Here is a 16,437-nt window from a genome sequence, read left to right as displayed (position 1 = left end):
GATAGAACATGGTTTCCATAATGACAACTCTGTGGCAAGTAATTATTCCCATGATTGTCCTGTCCCACTTCTCAGCATCTTTGCCATCCTGGGAGAGGTAAGCATTTCTTGGGACTCAACTTTCTTTTTCTCCATGGCTTTTGTTCAAAGAGCCTGCTAGCTGAAAATCCAGCCTTTTAGCTGCCTTCCTGAACTTGCATCTGCTTGCTTGTGGATCTCCTTCTTCCCTAAACAGATTTACTTAAATGAATGCAAATACTGTAAATGTTTTTTCTTGTTTAAGAATGGGAATGTTAATTTTATTTAATTCAGGAGAAAATTTGTAGCCCCCAAACAAAACACAGTTACAAAGACACTTCTGAGTCTGTTTTTCTCCTGTGCACTTACACTGGCTGGTAAAGGTGAGAGTTTCTATTTCCAATAGCCTGGTCCCATGAAAACATAATCAGAAATAGCCAACCCTGTAAGTTCACCGAGTTCACCAAGGGAGTCACCTGCAAGGGCTGGTCATTGCTGCTCTTATCTAAGTGTTCTTAAGCTTTGTGTCTCTGCATCTTTGTTTATTACTTCTCCAGCCTCTTCTCCTACTCTTTTGTGCTTAATCAGCAATAACCTCACATTCTCACATCCTTGTGGCAAGGTGCTGACACCAGTAAAAACAAGGGCAGGTCGCTTTCCTGTGTGATGTTTAACAAAGATATTTTTAAAATTCCCTTTCCCCCTCCATTTTTTCTGTGAAACTTTGCCAAAATAGCACGAATTCTTGCCCGTGTGTGTTCAGGACTCTCTTGCCATGAGGCAGCAGCGTTTAATGCCTGTTCTTGTGTGTTTTTCACCCATTCCTTTTGACCCCCTCTTCGCTGTTACAACATGCAGAGTGGAGCGCCATGCAGACGGGCTCTTCCACAGCGAGCTCAGCAAGATGAACGGCAATGCCTACGTGCAGCAGTTGGTCAAAAACCTGGTGGGCCTCAAGGACAGGTGAGGACCAGCCACACCCACCCTCCTGGGGCAGGCAAGTCTCCAGCTGGGACATGGCATCCCCGCCCTAAGGGGCTCCTATGGAGCTGAGCTCTCCAGCTGCAGAGCCAGCCCCAGCACTGCCTGCCCAGGATGATGAGGGGAAGGGGAGAGGTACAGGGAGGAGATGCATGGCTGTGCCTCGTGGTCAGTCCTGCCTGCTGTGGCTGGGAGGTGCAGCTACTGTCCCCTGTTGTCCCCACACAGGACCCAGAGGCACTCGGATGGGCTGTTCACCAGTGAGTACAGCAAGATGAGAGGCAACGCCCAGGTTCAGAAATTCATCCAAAGCCTCATGGGCCGCAAGCGCAGGTGAGAGGAAACCTCTGGTGTCCCAGTCCCCACCCAGGGCGCTCACTGCCACACTGGGCCAGCAGCCCCACTGCGGCCATGACTGTGAGCACAGCAGCAGATACAACACAAGGGGCAAGTGCTGCTCTGCAGTGGTGGTGGTTTGGTTACATAATTGCTGGTTTGGGGTTTAAAATTAATATTAATTTTCTTTATCTAAACCAGCTCTCCTGGCCCAGTCAACACAGATATGCAGGGGAGAGAGGGAGTAAACAACACTGAGGACCTTTGCTTTCTCTGGTTGTACCAGAGCTTTCTGAACAGCAGGTAGGTGGGAGAGATTGGTCACCTCTGTGACTCTGAGCCCCAGAATACTGAAGCCAGAAGAGGACTTTTATGAACAGCCATAGAAAAGTCAGTTGTTAAAAATAGTAAAACCCAGGGAAGCAAAATAATATCTTCTTGGAATAATTTCCTAAGAGTTGTCATTCTGGATTAAAGCCATTATTCATCCCATTAGGAAATGTGATCTAATGGTTAAATTTGAAAGAAAGCCTTTGCCACCCTGTCTGTATTCAGCTGCTGATTGAAACACACACCTCAGGATGGGTTGTCCCAGCACCTGGATATTATCTTTTCCTAATGCCCAACAACTTTCCCTTAGACATGCCACTCTTAAATCACTGTAACTGGGAGGAATAAGCTGGCCCTTAGTACCTCTTGTGTCGACAGTGGGGGTGAAACACCACTGTGCATTTGTAGAGTGCCTGGCAACAGGCAGCCATGATCCCTCGATCATAAACCTGCTCCTTGAACGTCACAAGGTGGCCTTGTCACAGTTCCTGCAGTCCATGCTCCCAGAAATAATGCACTATCCCTGATTTTTCCTTTCCCACAGCCGCTCGGACAGAGATGCCAGGGAGGCTGCTGCCATTACCAGCCAGTACATTTGCCCCTTGTCTAAGCAGCTGGTTGCAGACGTGAAGGAAGATACAGATGGCTCTGAATGAAGATACAGATGGTTCTGAATGAAGGTGAAGGGAAAGAAACAGCCAAGGAGACAGCTTTGCACATGTATGGCCTTGAAAATAAACAGGGAAGCTCTTGCTTAGGAAAAACTCTTGAGATAGGCAAATAAATAAAAATAATCCTGGAAAGCAGTCAAAAGCCAATGAAACCTCTGAGATTATCTGAAGTGAAATGTATGTGGGTGTGTGCTGCTGTCAGTAGATGGAGCCTGGGTGAAGCACATCCCTTCCACTCTGTGTTGGCATCTGGCTGCCTGCTGCTGATCCCGAATAAAAATGGTTAGCTGTGCCTGTGCCTTGGCTGCTCTTTGGGAAGCTGGAATAAGGGTGGTTCCGTTATAACATCTTGGATTATTAGCAATGCAGAGGAGGAGCATTTTGCCAGGATTCCCCTACATGAGGCATGGTGGGACACATGGCTGGGATTGGGCAGTGCCTACAGTGCAGCTGTGCACAGAGGTCAGAGTCAGGGCTCTGTGCAGCAGGAACGAAGCCAGATGTTAGGTCTTATGGCAAAGAAATGGTCTGAGAGCTACACAACAGAGATGCTCACTGTAAAAGGTGTTTCCTCTCCATTTTGCCCCTGGAGCTGGTGGCCCAGTTTTGTCAGAGCCACTAAAGACAAAGCTCCATGAGGAATAATTTCTTCCTACCACTTAATGAGGTTTATGTGCTGTTCCTGTGCCACATGAGCAGATTGCCCGTCTTTGATGGAACAGCCATGCCAGCTTTCCTGTAAAACCAATGGATTTTGGAGAGCAGCTCTAAAATAAGGATCTTGAGCTGCAATGCTGTGCTGTGCAGCCCTGCCCAGCCCATCCTGCTCCAGCAGTTTGCACCATCTATGATGGACCTGACACCTGCAAAAGGAGCTGTTCCCACTCAAATGCACACCTAAGCACCATTCTCTTACTGAGGAGCTGAACAAGCCTTGGTAGTTGTTCATTTTGGTCCATAGGAAGTCTCTGCTAGGAAAGATTCCTTTTGGAATACTTTTGGAAGAAGTGTTGACAGCCTGGATTTCATTAAGCTGCTAATAACCACCTGGTTGAGGTGCAGTGTCTGAGAACTTCCTGAAATCAGAAAGAATTTTAAAATATCAGTGAGACCAGAGGTTCCCTTAAAACTTCAGGAAGCTGCTGAGATTCAAATAGTTGAAGATTTCTTGGTGTGGAATCTCCTGGAAGGAGATTCTGGGAAACATCTCTACAAGGAGCAGCCACCGGTAGAAGGAGATGGGTTTTCCCTACAAAGCTGCTGGGCATTTCCTGGACTGCAGGTGAGCCTTGTCACTCCTGGGATCCACTTGCTCACCCTGTGGGATACAGACCCCATCTCTGGCACATCAGAAACCAAATTTTCCCCCTTCCCTGTGGGAGAGACTTTAGTACACATGCAGCTTCCCAAGAACCAGCCCTTGTCCTTCATGCTCAACTGGGCAAGCGCCTGGCTCTGAGTTCTGAACTGTTTCAAATATATCCTTGTTGCCACAGCGATTTTAGGGTGGGAAAGATCCAGGGAAAAAAGAAGCAGGAAGGATTTATGTGTCATCATGTTCCATGACTGGTAAATCCCTCAATAAGTCATCCAATGGGGCAAAGAGGCAAAGGTTGAACCATGGCAATCCACAGCCAGCCGGTGTTTCTTGATGCCATAAAGTAGTGAACGCAGACAAGGGCACAGGGAGGAACAGGGAGAAGATCAGCTTAGTTGGAAAAAGAGATTTTTCAGCGACTGGCAGCTGACCATGGCTATTCCTCACTGGCTCGTCATGTCTACGCTCTTTCTGCTGCCCCTCTTGGCACAGGTTTCGACGCAGGAACTAGGTAAGTTCTTTCACGAGGTCCATGTCTCTGAGGAATGTCTCCCATGGGAGGGGGTGGCCCTGTTGCAGGTGAGAGGCTGCTACACTCCAAGACACCTTTGCTCCACAGCCTGTGACCACAGCTCTCATCCAGCTCCTTCCCAATGTGAATCCTTGGGCAATTTTGCGTCTTGTTTGTGTGTTTTGCCAGGATGTTCTGTCAATAACAACAGGCCAAGCGTCCCTGAAAATAAGTGTCCTTATGCTGTGACTACTGTCCACGTGCAGCCAGGTTACACCCTAACAATTGATCCCAATTTCCCCGATGGCCAGTACTTCACCATTGAGGGCTCCCAGCTGCAGCTGACAAAGTGTGTGGACTATGAGGTAAGCCTGTAGCTGGCAGGCTGTAAGGATGGGATGGATAATGCTGGGAGGCAGTGAGTTTCAACCTGGACTCTTGGGCTTCCAGGGATTCTTAACCTGTTTCTAAAGGAAATAAGTTATTTGAGTTATATGAGTTTGGGAGCTTACGAAAAAGATGGAGAGAAACCATTTATAATGGCCTAGAATCACAGGATGAGGGGGAGTGACTTCAAACTACCAGAGGGCATGTTTAGATGGGATATTGGGAAGAAATTCTTCCCTGTGAGAGTCATGAGGACCTGGCACAAGTTGCCCAGAGAAACTGTGGGTGTTCCATCCCTGGAAGTGTCCAAGGTCTGGACACTTGGAGCAACCTGGGATAGTGAAAGGTGTCCCCGCTTATGGCAGGGGGCTGGAATGAGATGAGCTTTAAGGCCCTTTCCAACCTGAATCATTCTGGGATTCTGTCATCTTGTGTGAAGCAGAAAGGCAGTGTAAAAGGTCATTGTGTTCACTTAGGTTGCCGCAAAATTATTTTAGCTCCATTGAGTGCTCTGTATACAGCCACAGGCATCCTTAAGCTTCCTTTAAATGTAAAAACCCACTTTTACTTGAGCAAAGAGCAACAACCAGAATTAACACCCCGCAGGTGCCACTGTACTTGCTGCATAGAATGTTTCTGATTTAATCAATTTTAAAAGAAATCTGTTTGAATTCACCTGAGGTGAGAGAGAATGGCAGATTAGCTCTGTCAACATCTTACAGGAATTGCAGGCAGAGTGCCTGGAAGATGGGGCTGCTTTGATATCATCATAAACAAGATTCCAGCATTAAGGAAAGAAAGGAAAATTAGAGATACCTAAAAATAAGATAAAGCCCAGCAACATTTTTGATTCAGCAAAACACAATTTGGCTCATTTGCTTTAGCTGGAGTTTGTATCCTTGGCCTGTTTCTACAGTAGTTGGGTTTGTTTTTCATGCAGGAAGACCCCGTGCTGCTGCTGTACCTGATGTGCAGGGACTCTTCTGGCCAGGTGAGTGCTTTTCCACCGCTGAGCCCTGGGACAAGACACTGCAGGCAGCACCTGCTTCCCTCTGGTCTTCCTAATCCTCACACTGGGATGGGCAGGTGTCCTGCTCTTTGTGGACAGATACACTGTTCTCACAGCCTCTGAGAGAGCCAAGGCTCTGCCAGTGGGGAGGAGGTGGCAGCAAGCCCACAGTCCTGCCCCAGGGTGTGGGCTGGCTGCAAACCCCAGCCCTATCCAGCCCCCATCCTTACACCATCCCCTCTGGCCACTCTGCAAAGCAGGATCAGCCCCAACAGTCTATTTTTGTCTTTGATTCTTTGATTTGCCCATTCTGCAGACCGATTCCTTGGAAATCCTAGTCACCATTCTGAACGAGAACGACAACAGCCCCGTGTTTGCACAGCCAAACCTCACCAGGGAGGTTCCAGAGGTAAGGGGTTTTGGGAAGGGAAGTCCCAAAGCAGTCCCACTGCTCCCTGAGTGCTGTGGGACTGAGGAAGGGTCAGCAGGGAGAGGACTTCAATCCATTTCACACAGACAATAACTACAATAATGTGTTTTTTCAGGATACAGAAGTGAACACGGTCATTGTAGCCCGTGCAGAAGTAAGTGCTAGTGATGCTGACCTGGACACCCTTTACTATGAACTCACTACCACTGTGCAGGTGAGCATCTCTGGGGACAAACAGTAGCTCTGGAGAAGCTGGATTTAGAAGAGCCAGAGTTTTGAGGAGAAGGCCACTGCATTTAGCTCTCCCAACTTTTACAAAACCCAAACATTGATTTGGTTAGCAGAACAGAGTCATCAATGCTGCAGGTATTGAATTTTCTTCTGGATCACACTTCTAATGCACTGTACAGATTAAACTTTCATCTAGGATATTCAGAGCCATAATGACTCAGGGAAGGTTTGTTGACATGATCTGTAAACATATCAGGAGACCTTTGTACCTCAGGGAGCTCAGAATTGCTCTGAGTCTGATGGGGAAAGGAGTCCTCGCCCTAACTGCCAGCAGCAGCAGGAAATGGATTGTGCATACAGTTAAACCACTGCCAGCCTAGAGCAGAAGGGCTGGCTGTAAACTGAAATCAAAAGGGAATTCAAGAGAAAAACCAAATGCATGTTTGCATTTTTGAAAAGCATTGTGGAGAGAGCACACAGTGCCTCTGTTACCTTTATATCCCCATGGAATTTAAGTTTCTGTGAACAGAAACCACCAGTTTTTCAACTCTGGGATCAGACTTTGCATTCACATTGGTGTAAATCCAGAGGTATTTAGAAATTCAGAGGCATAAGATTAAAGGAGAACCAAAACAAGTGCAGAAGGTTATAGAGTAAAATGCAACACATGATACTTCATCTTGGCTTTATAGTTTCTTTCAAAGTCCAGCTATGTTATACTAAGGCAGGTGATCCTGCTAACTCTCAAAGGCTGAGCCATCTTTGGCCTTTTTTGTGCATGGAAGTGAGATTGTTTGGCTATTAGGGATCCAAAATCAAGGATTGTTGGCAGCTTGCTAAATGTTGGAAATAAATGAGATGATAGATTTCATCCAGAAGCTGCTGAGCAGGTGAGCAGTCAAAGTAGGAGGTCTGGGAGAGGAAATGCACAAGAACAAGCCTTTCTGACAAGCCAGACAACTCCAGTGTGCAGTATCAAAGGTTAAGGAGATCAGACATTCTCAAAGTGCTCCTCATCCAGGTCTCCAGGATTAAAGGTCCAGTTGGGATGACAAAGACAGTGATTAGCAGGATTTGGAATGTGTCTGTGATGGAGTCTGCTGTATTTTTCCTTTTCCCTTGCCAGGACACAGATGGTTTTTTTGCCATAAGAGGAGTTAATAACCCAGAAATTTATTTACAAAAGGCATTGGACTTTGACAAATTTAATTCAACAACGTTGCTCTTGTATGCAAGGGTAAGTAGCTTGGGAAGAACAGAATGCTTCGTTTGCATGGTCTCTCTTACCTGAAGGATGAGTCTGGATGGGACATCTCTGAGATAACAGAAGGGAGGGTGGGGACTGGTGGGGGGTGCATTCAGAGCAGCCTTTCCACCTCCATAACTCCAGTGACAGACCTGTAGTCAGCCCACCTTTGTCAGCAGAACAAGATAACCTACTGCTTTAGCTACTCTCACATAAATTGCTAATTAAACAGAATGGAGTGACAATGGCTAAAGGGCCCCGGGCCACTGCTTTTGGCAGATGAGCCCTTGTTTTGGCAGTGAAACTTGTGTCTCACGAGTGTGCTTTGCCTTGGGGGCAGGACAGGCCTGTGACCAGCTCCGACCCCACCAACACGGGTACTGCAACAATAACCATCACCATCCAGCAGAGTGACACCCGGGCACCCTGGTTCCTGCCCTGCACCCGGCTCCACAATGACTCCAGCGTCTGCATCAGCAGCCCCTACTCCGGGAGAGTCAACATCGCCGAGATGTCGGTGAGCAGGACGGCACAGACAGTGCCCTCAGTGCTGTTCCTTATCTGAATCATTTCCATGAGCTTCTGCTGGTCTCCAGTATAATGCAGATAGTTCAGCAGAACAGGCAGCCTTCGTCATTTCCCCACCCCAAGCAGCACATCACAGGAGAGGAAAGAGCTAGAACACCAGCTCAAGGCTGTCTCACCTTCACCCTGTCACAGACACCTCCCAGCAATAAATCCCATTCTGGCCAGGCAGAGCTCCAGTTGCTGATCTGGTCCTGGCTTATGGTGTGTGATTGTTTTCCTTATTGTTGCAGACGGACCCGCTCCTCCTGGAGCCAGGACCCATCTATGCTATTGACCCTGACTACACCATCAGGGAAAGGATCCTGTACAGTATTGTTGGGGGTGAGTAGACCTTGTCACCTTCCACAAGGGACATTGCTCATGTCTCCAGTGGTACCTGCCCTCAAGAGCACTTGAAGGAGGACCTGGGATTTGCCCCTCTGTTTCTGCCACAGAAACATAACTAAAGCCACAGAACATTGTTGACTAAGTAGAAGAAACAGACTGTACAGAGAGGAAGAAAAAAACAGAATTACAGTCCCACAAACCGATCTCAATGAAATCTGTTTCAAAAAGACTTTGGGTTTTTTGTGAGATGAGACATGTTTCATCTTAAAGCTTTTAGATGTGATTTTGTCAATCTAGTCATGCTACTTTCATGCAGTCTTTGAGCTGAACCTAAAATTCCCACATTATCAGTCTAACTTCTATTCATTGCCCAGAATTATGTTTTTATTCCCTCAGCACATTGCCTCTATCTCATCTACCCTGTTTTAGTCTTGATTCCAAAATTATCAAGGCAAAGGTCATATTGGTCAAGAGGAGTGTTCCTCTCCCTTTACCTATTATGCCCCACAGCACCACAGTTATGAATATCTTCCCGATATCAAATGTATTGAAGAACATTAAATTCCACTGGCATTTGGATGGAGTGTGGCTTCCCTCCCCACAGTCAGTGACTCAGATCCTTGTCAACAGAAAGCCCACAGTGTCTCAGGGTGAGGAAGAGAACTAAAAATTCTGCTTATCTTACAACATGTATCCAACATAGGAACTTTTATGATTCCCACACAGATGTAGGAATCAGACTTCTACCTGTACATAAATACAAGGTTTGTATCTAGAGTTCCTTTGTGGTCAGTAGAGAGATATAAGCATTCCCAGTGCAGACTGGATACTGGATGGAGATTTTCAGTCCTAAAATTGCACCAGAGGCTCTAGGCATTTATCATACATTAGACTAGCAATCTGTGGGTCTAGGCACTGGAAAAGCAAAGCTTTGTTGTCCTACCTCGTTTAATTGGGTTCACACACATCTAATGTGTCCCTCTGCATCCCTGGTCAGCACTCTCAGTATTTGGAACAGCCAGACAGGCAAAAAAACCAGCATTTTTTCTTTAGGTAAATGGTATTTACCAAAGGAAAATTCCTTGAGGGTATTTTCACTAAGATGTGGAAGAAGGAGTCTGTGGGCTCCAGGTCACTTTATGAAAGAATCTGGTGGTTGAATGGTCTTTGCATTTTCTCTAGGGAATACAGGCGAAGTGTTCTCCGTGGATGCAGACTCAGGCAATCTAACCATGAACAAGATAGTGACTTCCCCAGATTCCTTTTTGTTGCAAGTTATGGTAAGTGATGTCCCTTACAGCCAGCCACCCAGCACATTCCAGGAAACAACAGCCTGGGTGCAACAGGAGTCAGTTACCTCAAAAATAACTCGGTTACACCCTTTCTTTTGGAAGGCCCAGTGCTTGACCTATGTCTTACACCAACCCAGATGTGAAGCTCCTGCAGCAGTTGAGAGTTTTCCCTCGGGTGGGGGTGGTGACAGCAAAGGAAATTCACCCTGGGCACATTCTGCTGAGTTGAGAATTGCAGCGGGCTTCAGATCGAGCCCGTCCTTTTGTGTCTCATCAAGGACGGGAGAAGTCTGGCATCTCTCTCTCTTTCTCTCCAGGCCACCCAGGTCAACAACATAAGGAAATACTCTGTAGCCACTGTAGAGATCAAGGTCATCAGTAAAAGCAATTTTCCACCCTACTTTGAGAAGAGGGTCTACAACGGGACAGTGTTTGTTGGGCTGCCCCAGAGAAGCTTCGTCTACCAAGCTGGAGATCCTTCCACTCCCCTGATGATAACAGCAATGGATCAGGATTTCCCTGATGTAAGAAACTAAAAGTGCTCTGTGGTCTGTCTTACTGCTTCAGGCTTAAAGCAGGATCAAGAAACACAAGGGAGGGGAGGTGGGGAGAGGCAAACACATGTTGTCCTCTAGTGTTCCATGTTATATTCCCTTGGAAATTCCACAGATACCACAATCACTTACAGTGTGATGTCATGGGGAAAAGCTGCTGGACTCCCCTCTTCCATAGCCAGTCCCACACAGATCACTTGCATAGGTGTATTTGGCTTGGGCAAGTACTGAAGTTGCCAACACAAGCTGGGTTAAGACTTGGGATTTTTTTTTTAATGTTTTTGTGATACTTCTTGGCCTCTGAGCAACAGGGTGAACACAGTTGAGTCCAGCCTTTCTCACCTGCTCAGCTCAGGTTTATTTATTACTCTCCACACCTCCTCGTGTGTTTTGGACAAATCTTGCCATGGGATTATTGGGAAGATGATGTGAAGCACAGTGTACTTTGATCACCCACTCTCTGCCTTTCAGAATGTCAACCCCAACATCGAGTACTATCTCAAAAACAGCACCGATTTCATCGCAACCACAGATGGGCTCATCCTGACCAACGTGGTGCTGCAGTCCCCAGGAACTGTGACCATCCAAGTAGGGCACCTTTCTTGGGTATTTTGTCTTTCTTGGAACATGGAGAGAAGGAGGAATTCAATTCCTCTTTTTGCTTGGGTCAAAGGAAGCAGTCAATAACTTTAGGCTTGTATGAAGTTGGATGTTCCCTTTGTCCACATGCCTGCCTAAGGCTTGCCTGGCACATGTCCTGTGGAGCTGCCTGAACCAGCCTGGTCACAGCACTGCTGGAGCTCCACAGGCAGGCACAGAGATGTGCCAACACCTGCTGCTTCTCCCCCACACTGCCTCAGAACCCATGCTCTGCACTGTGCTGGGAACTGAACACAGAGCAGGCACAGGGTTCAGCTCATCCACTCCCAGGGCAGGGAATCTTCAGAGCTCTGGTTCCCCTGTGACCAGGCTGTCCAGCCACAGTGAACGGCTGTGGTGAGGATAGGGACTAGGTACTTTCTCCTCAAAACCCCCCCACAGACGTTGAGAGTGAGCTGGAGATCTGGAAGTCCCTAAGCCATCTCTTTCCCATGTTCCCATAGGCTGTTGGAAAAGATGTGTTGAGCCTGGAGGAGGCAAGCACCATAATTGTGGTGGAGATCATCCTTGCCACAGGTAGGCTGGGGAGTGGGTCTCTGTTCTCTGCTCTGGGAAGTCTTTTCTATTTCTGTGGCAAACTGGCCATGATGGGTCACCTGCTGAAGTCTGTGGGCCTGGGCTGAGGCCCACCCCAACCCTACAGGTGATTCTGTGGTGACTTTAAGAGGGAAAACCACCCCAACAACATCCTCACAGCGTAGTCACCACATGCCTTGAAAAGTGTCCCAAGACTTTATGTAGTGCTGTGTATTGGAGTTTCTTTTCTTGTTGTTCCAAAGCTAAATCTGGGGTTGGTTCATGCTGGGAAATAACCCAGGATGCCTTACCATGACAGATGAGACCTTAGCACATCATTGCTCATTATTAGCCAAACACAGAGGAAACTGCAGTGTTCTTGCCTGTCTTTGGCAGAGCAGAGGGCAGCTGGCACACCCTAAAGCCAGACCTGCCCGTCAGCCAAAGCATTTCTAGTCAGGTCAGGCCAGGATCTTTTACACCAGGATTTTATGGTTTTACAGGAGAAACAGCCCATGAGTAATAAGAGAGACATGAGGCTTCATACATAACCCTCCAGCTACTGTTTAACCTTGTCAATGTGAAAACAGCTCACACTTCCATACTGCTGAGAAATTACTCTTCAGTTGGTCTTATAAATAAATTAGGATTGGAGTTCATGAAACTTCTTATGCTTTGAATTAAGATGAGCAAATAGCAATGAATTTTTGTCTCAGGATAGGCAGACAATGCCCAGACTCCACTGGATTCTACATGATGATGTGCGATTGAAGTTCCATCACATTACCCTCTCATCACCACCATTGTGAGGTGGGAAAAAAAAGTGGGTTCCCTAAAGGCAGTGTCACTTCACAGCTAAAAACCACTGAAACCCCATTTAAGGGCACATAAAACACAGCATAAAACTAGTCCATGTGTGAGTTACAAATGCTCCAAGCATGTACCAGCATTTCTGGGCAACTTTGAAATGTTGCCCTTACTGATTAAGCCACACAAAGCAATGATGCTCTTGAATGTGCAGATTTACACAGCTCTGTGACACTGTGTGGGCTGTGGCTCCCCAGAAGACAGGATTAAGCAGCAAAACTTCGCTGAGGTCCTAAATCCTTGCCAAGGTGTTAATGATAAACTGAGGGCAGAATCCAACGCAGAGGGAATACTCTCATTCCACTACCATAAACAGGTCAGCAGGAGAACAAAGCCCTTGTTTCATTAATCATTAACGAGAGTCATTTACACTACAAAATGAAGCTGGGAAACTTAAAGAATCCCACCACCACCAAGCAAAGCTGAGAATGGTATTGTCTTTCCAGTCTGCTGTCTCTACCTGACATTGACCAGTGGTTGGAAGCAGAAGCTGCCCCTGAGCAGACTGGGCAATATTGCTACAGCTACAAAAGGGCAGGAAAGGTTTTCTTGTCCTGGGGACTTTCTAATGCTTTTCTTATTTCATATTCTGGTTTTTTGTTTCTTATTTTTCTCGTCTGTTTTGGAGGGGAAGTTTCACATGAAAGGAAGCTTTGCATTTTCAGGCACAGATGTACAATCAAACCTCATTTTTGCATTCAGATGTAAAAGGATGAAGTGGGAAAGTCAAAGAACTAAATAGCTTTACTCCATCTTCTTGCCTGATGCAGTCAGGTATTTATTAACTTCTTTAAATCACGGGGTCAAAGTCACTGTCCTGTAAACGGCTGCTATTTTCATTTCATGGAATTTATTGGAAACGACAATATTCGGTGTAATAATAATAAAAAAAAAGCCTTCTGCTTTTAGGACACCAAAAAAAGATCTTCTATGGTATCATATATATTACTGTTACATTCTGCAGCACAGGATGCTTCTTTGCCTTTCAAAAATTGGTTGGAGCTTCTCCCACAGTGAAGAGTTGCGTTGGAAAACGCTGCCAGTTTTAGGCTTTGTAACACTGGTTTGTTTTCCTCACAGTTGTAACCCCCTCTGACAAGATGTACTCTGCTCAGGACATGGCTATCTTAGGGGGCGTATTAGCAGCACTGCTGTTAATTGCCTTAGTCTTCCTTGGAATGCTGATATGGAAATCCAGTAAATGGTACGGAAAACCTGTCAAGCACCTGATGAAGAAAAAGGTAAGTGCCTTGTTTGTACCTGAACTTCTAAGAGTTAGAAAGTGGGATCTGAGGAAGCTTTGAAGTATAGATGGGCTGCCCAAGTACCACACATTTGTGTGAAGGTGGTGAATCACTCCCAAGACGAAGTTTGCAGAGGTGGCATCACTTTGGTGGTGTTTGCTGCTGCTCTTTCTGTCCCTGAGGCTGGAGCTGTGTGGTGGATGATGAGTAGACATGGTAAGGAGGGCATCACAGCTCCATGGAGCACAAAATCTAGGATAAACATGGCACACATCAGGGGTGGTCTCTGAAAAACACCTGTCTGAGATATAAACCACTGTTGATCCTCCATAGTCAAAGGAAGGGAGAATCCCTTCATATCTGATCCCAAAGCCTAGGCTCAGATACTTGTCTGCACCTGAGCTATTTAATTTTGGACTCCTCAGGTCCCTGGCAGATTGGTCACTGGGACGTTTAGGGTGTAATTTGTCTGACCAGATGCTGGTCTGTGCCATAGGCTGGGCCTGCCAGGAGTCTAGACCTGAGTGCAGAGCACATAGCTCAGGCGGGTAACAAAAGTCCTTCACCCTGAGTGAGGGAAATCCCACTGCAGGGGTGGGTACAAATTACCACTTGTGTGGTGCTGGTGCTCAGCCCTCCTGGAGAACAAGCCCATTTATCTGAGAAAACTCCAGAAACAGAGCCAATTAAAAAATGTTTCTTCCAGGGATCTGCACCTTTCCTTAACTTCAAATTGGTCTAACTGCAAACCAAGCTGAACTTTCCTGAGCAGGAGCTCAGTCACTGCAGCCACCCCTTCCCTCCTGTCCCCCCATTTCTTTTCCTGTCACTACAGTCATGATGTGTCTCTCGTCCTCTAGCTCTCCAAGGAAGTCTCTGGGGGTTACCAGAATGAGTATTACCAGGAAGATGAACAGCCAGATGTGAGCAGCAGGCAGCATGAGACATCAGAAACCAGCAGTGTCCAGGCAGAGACTCCTGTGCCAGAGGAGCCAGCACTTGCCTTTTACTCCTCCATTGCAGAGGAAATGGAGAGTATCCCAAAGGGCTTCATAGCTCCCACTGTCATCTTTGACCAGGAGGAGAAAGAGGAAGAACAGGAAGAAAAGGAAGAAAAGGAGGAAGAGGCTGGACAGGAGAAAGAAGTGAAGTCAATCCTCAAAACAGACAGGCACGTGGCAGATGGCTACAAAGCTGTGTGGTTTAAGACTGATGTGGACCCTGAGGGTGGAGAGAGGGTTGAAGTGATTGAGGACAATGCAGCAGCAGATGATGATGACAGTGACCAAGATCTGCAGAAGAATGAGGAAGAGGAGGAAGAAGGTTCTGACACAGACAGTCACCACCAAGGGCTGGGAGTGTCCTTTGCCTCAGAGAGTTCATCACCCCCAGAAGAGGTGACAGTTGACATATCTCACACGGATGCAGGAACAGAGGACTCCGATTTATAATGGAAATTGGGTACATACCCCCAAAAATGGGGCAATCTCAGCTTCTCTGCTGACATGAAGCCCATCTTTCTGCTCAGGGGGAAAACTGCAATGAAGAAGGGTGAGGTTATCTGTCCTGCTTGTCTGAATGCAGCAAATAAGGCCAGAAGAGATTACAGCTAATTTAACCCTTTAGTGAGACCTTTGAATATCACTTAGGATTTTCAGGGTGCAGTGTTTCATCTTTCCACCTTCCTGCCTGTTCTCCCTGGATCCCTTGACATTGCCTTTCCTAAACTGGCTGCAGGTACAGCAGAGCTGTAGCTGGCCTGGCCCAGCAGCAGTGAGCCCAGCTCACAGGAGCATTTGAGTTGCACAGTCCAGTGTTGCTTGGCTCTCCCCTTTAGGGTGTTGAAGCAGGGTGTCAGCAAGTCCCTCTGAGCCTGCAGGTGCTCCTATGCAGGAGCTGACTTCAGGGCTTGGCTCTGCTCTGTTCTTCCAGCACAAACAGCTGGAATGTGCCACCAGGCCCTTGTCCTGCCAGCCAGGAGGTTCCATGCTCAGAACCTGCTGTTTCCTTTGTTACTGGTAAACAAGGACTGATCACATGTTCTTTACTGAAGGACTTGGTCATCAATTTTCTATGTCATAAACCCATTAATTGTGCAGTACTTTAGCTGTCTACCTGCTATCTGTCAGGCAAAAGAGCTCCTGAGATACTGTCTTCAAGTGCCAAGTCAGCACTCTGTTGCCAGGTAGCAGTGGGAAAGAAATATTTGATGCTCTTGTCTCGGTTTGCACTTCCCATCAACCAGTCTCCTCCCCCCATGTGGCAGCCAAAAGCTGGGCTGGTTTCCACCAGCTGAGAGCATGGCTGTGTGCATTTGCATCTTCTGATCATCAGCACAAGATTAGTGCTGCTCCTGGAGAAAGAAACCCAAGAGTGGCTGCTGGGATCTGTAGGAGCATCAGAGCACATGGTGATTCCCAGGGAGGCTTTCATCCTCTTGGGCCATACATGTCCCTGTCCCAGTTCTCCTGTGCTCGGTCCTGCTCTCCTGTCTATGAGGAATGCTGCCCTGGCCTCCTGGACTTCAGGTGCTGTGTTTGTGCTGAAGATCAAGCCCAGGGCCTGGGAAGCTTTCCCACTTCCTGCAGCAAAGCTGTTTGCCCAGGAATTACAGTGTGGTAATGGAGGGTGGGGAGTGCACCCAGTGTTTGCCATATAAAGAATCCCTCCGGCAGCTTTGGGATATGTCCAGGAAGCATTTCCCACAGGACAATGAGAACTCTCAGGCAGCTGCTCAGTGCTGACCCAACACCTCTGGCCACCAGCAAGGCCGAGGGTCGAGCCTGCCTGCCCCACGTGCTGATGTGGGGAGAAGCTGGAGTGCTCCTCCTCTGCTCTGTTTCCTTGGTGGCTGTGCCACGTGTGGTCCATTCCTCTCAGTGCTCTGCTGTCTGTCTGCTGCTGTGTACTCTGGATTTCTG

The 16,437-nt window shown here is 47.3% G+C and overlaps 2 protein-coding genes across 3 annotated transcripts; both read left to right on the top strand.

The window, feature by feature from the left end:
• On the top strand, positions 1 to 2,764 carry SCT (secretin). Of its 2 annotated transcripts, XM_066320651.1 has the most exons (5): positions 1 to 97; positions 877 to 981; positions 1,228 to 1,332; positions 1,537 to 1,638; positions 2,210 to 2,764. In XM_066320651.1, the coding sequence occupies exons 1-5, from the start codon at positions 9 to 11 to the stop codon at positions 2,319 to 2,321; spliced, it is 513 nt and encodes a 170-aa protein (XP_066176748.1). In that variant the 5' UTR covers positions 1 to 8; the 3' UTR covers positions 2,322 to 2,764. The 2 variants fall into 2 exon arrangements, with proteins under 2 accessions (XP_066176748.1, XP_066176747.1); XM_066320650.1 differs by lacking the exon at positions 1,537 to 1,638 and having other exon boundaries at positions 5 to 97.
• Positions 2,765 to 4,086: 1,322 nt separating this feature from the next.
• Positions 4,087 to 16,279, top strand: CDHR5 (cadherin related family member 5). The gene is made up of 14 exons (XM_066322251.1): positions 4,087 to 4,165; positions 4,355 to 4,530; positions 5,493 to 5,543; positions 5,878 to 5,970; positions 6,107 to 6,205; positions 7,349 to 7,459; positions 7,809 to 7,985; positions 8,287 to 8,377; positions 9,566 to 9,663; positions 9,993 to 10,199; positions 10,701 to 10,817; positions 11,333 to 11,405; positions 13,353 to 13,513; positions 14,377 to 16,279. The coding sequence occupies exons 1-14, from the start codon at positions 4,087 to 4,089 to the stop codon at positions 14,965 to 14,967; spliced, it is 2,124 nt and encodes a 707-aa protein (XP_066178348.1). The 3' UTR covers positions 14,968 to 16,279.
• The last annotated feature ends 158 nt before the right edge of the window (positions 16,280 to 16,437 follow it).

The sequence above is a fragment of the Sylvia atricapilla genome, chromosome 6 (genome assembly GCF_009819655.1).
Source record: "Sylvia atricapilla isolate bSylAtr1 chromosome 6, bSylAtr1.pri, whole genome shotgun sequence".
In the NCBI taxonomy this organism is placed as follows: Eukaryota; Metazoa; Chordata; class Aves; order Passeriformes; family Sylviidae; genus Sylvia; species Sylvia atricapilla.
The sequence above is the reverse complement of the archived record's forward strand: the minus strand, read 5'-3'. Positions and strand labels throughout refer to the sequence as shown.

Bases quoted from the DNA above. Each gene is read 5' to 3' on its own strand.
- SCT (XM_066320651.1), top strand. From the start codon at position 9: ATGGTTTCCATAATGACAACTCTGTGGCAAGTAATTATTCCCATGATT. The intron at 1,333-1,536 runs GTGAGAGGAAAC...TATCTAAACCAG, and splicing joins CTCATGGGCCGCAAGCGCAG to CTCTCCTGGCCCAGTCAACA. The intron at 1,639-2,209 runs GTAGGTGGGAGA...CCTTTCCCACAG, and splicing joins CAGAGCTTTCTGAACAGCAG to CCGCTCGGACAGAGATGCCA.
- CDHR5 (XM_066322251.1), top strand. From the start codon at position 4,087: ATGGCTATTCCTCACTGGCTCGTCATGTCTACGCTCTTTCTGCTGCCC. The intron at 4,531-5,492 runs GTAAGCCTGTAG...TTTTTCATGCAG, and splicing joins CAAAGTGTGTGGACTATGAG to GAAGACCCCGTGCTGCTGCT. The intron at 13,514-14,376 runs GTAAGTGCCTTG...CTCGTCCTCTAG, and splicing joins AGCACCTGATGAAGAAAAAG to CTCTCCAAGGAAGTCTCTGG.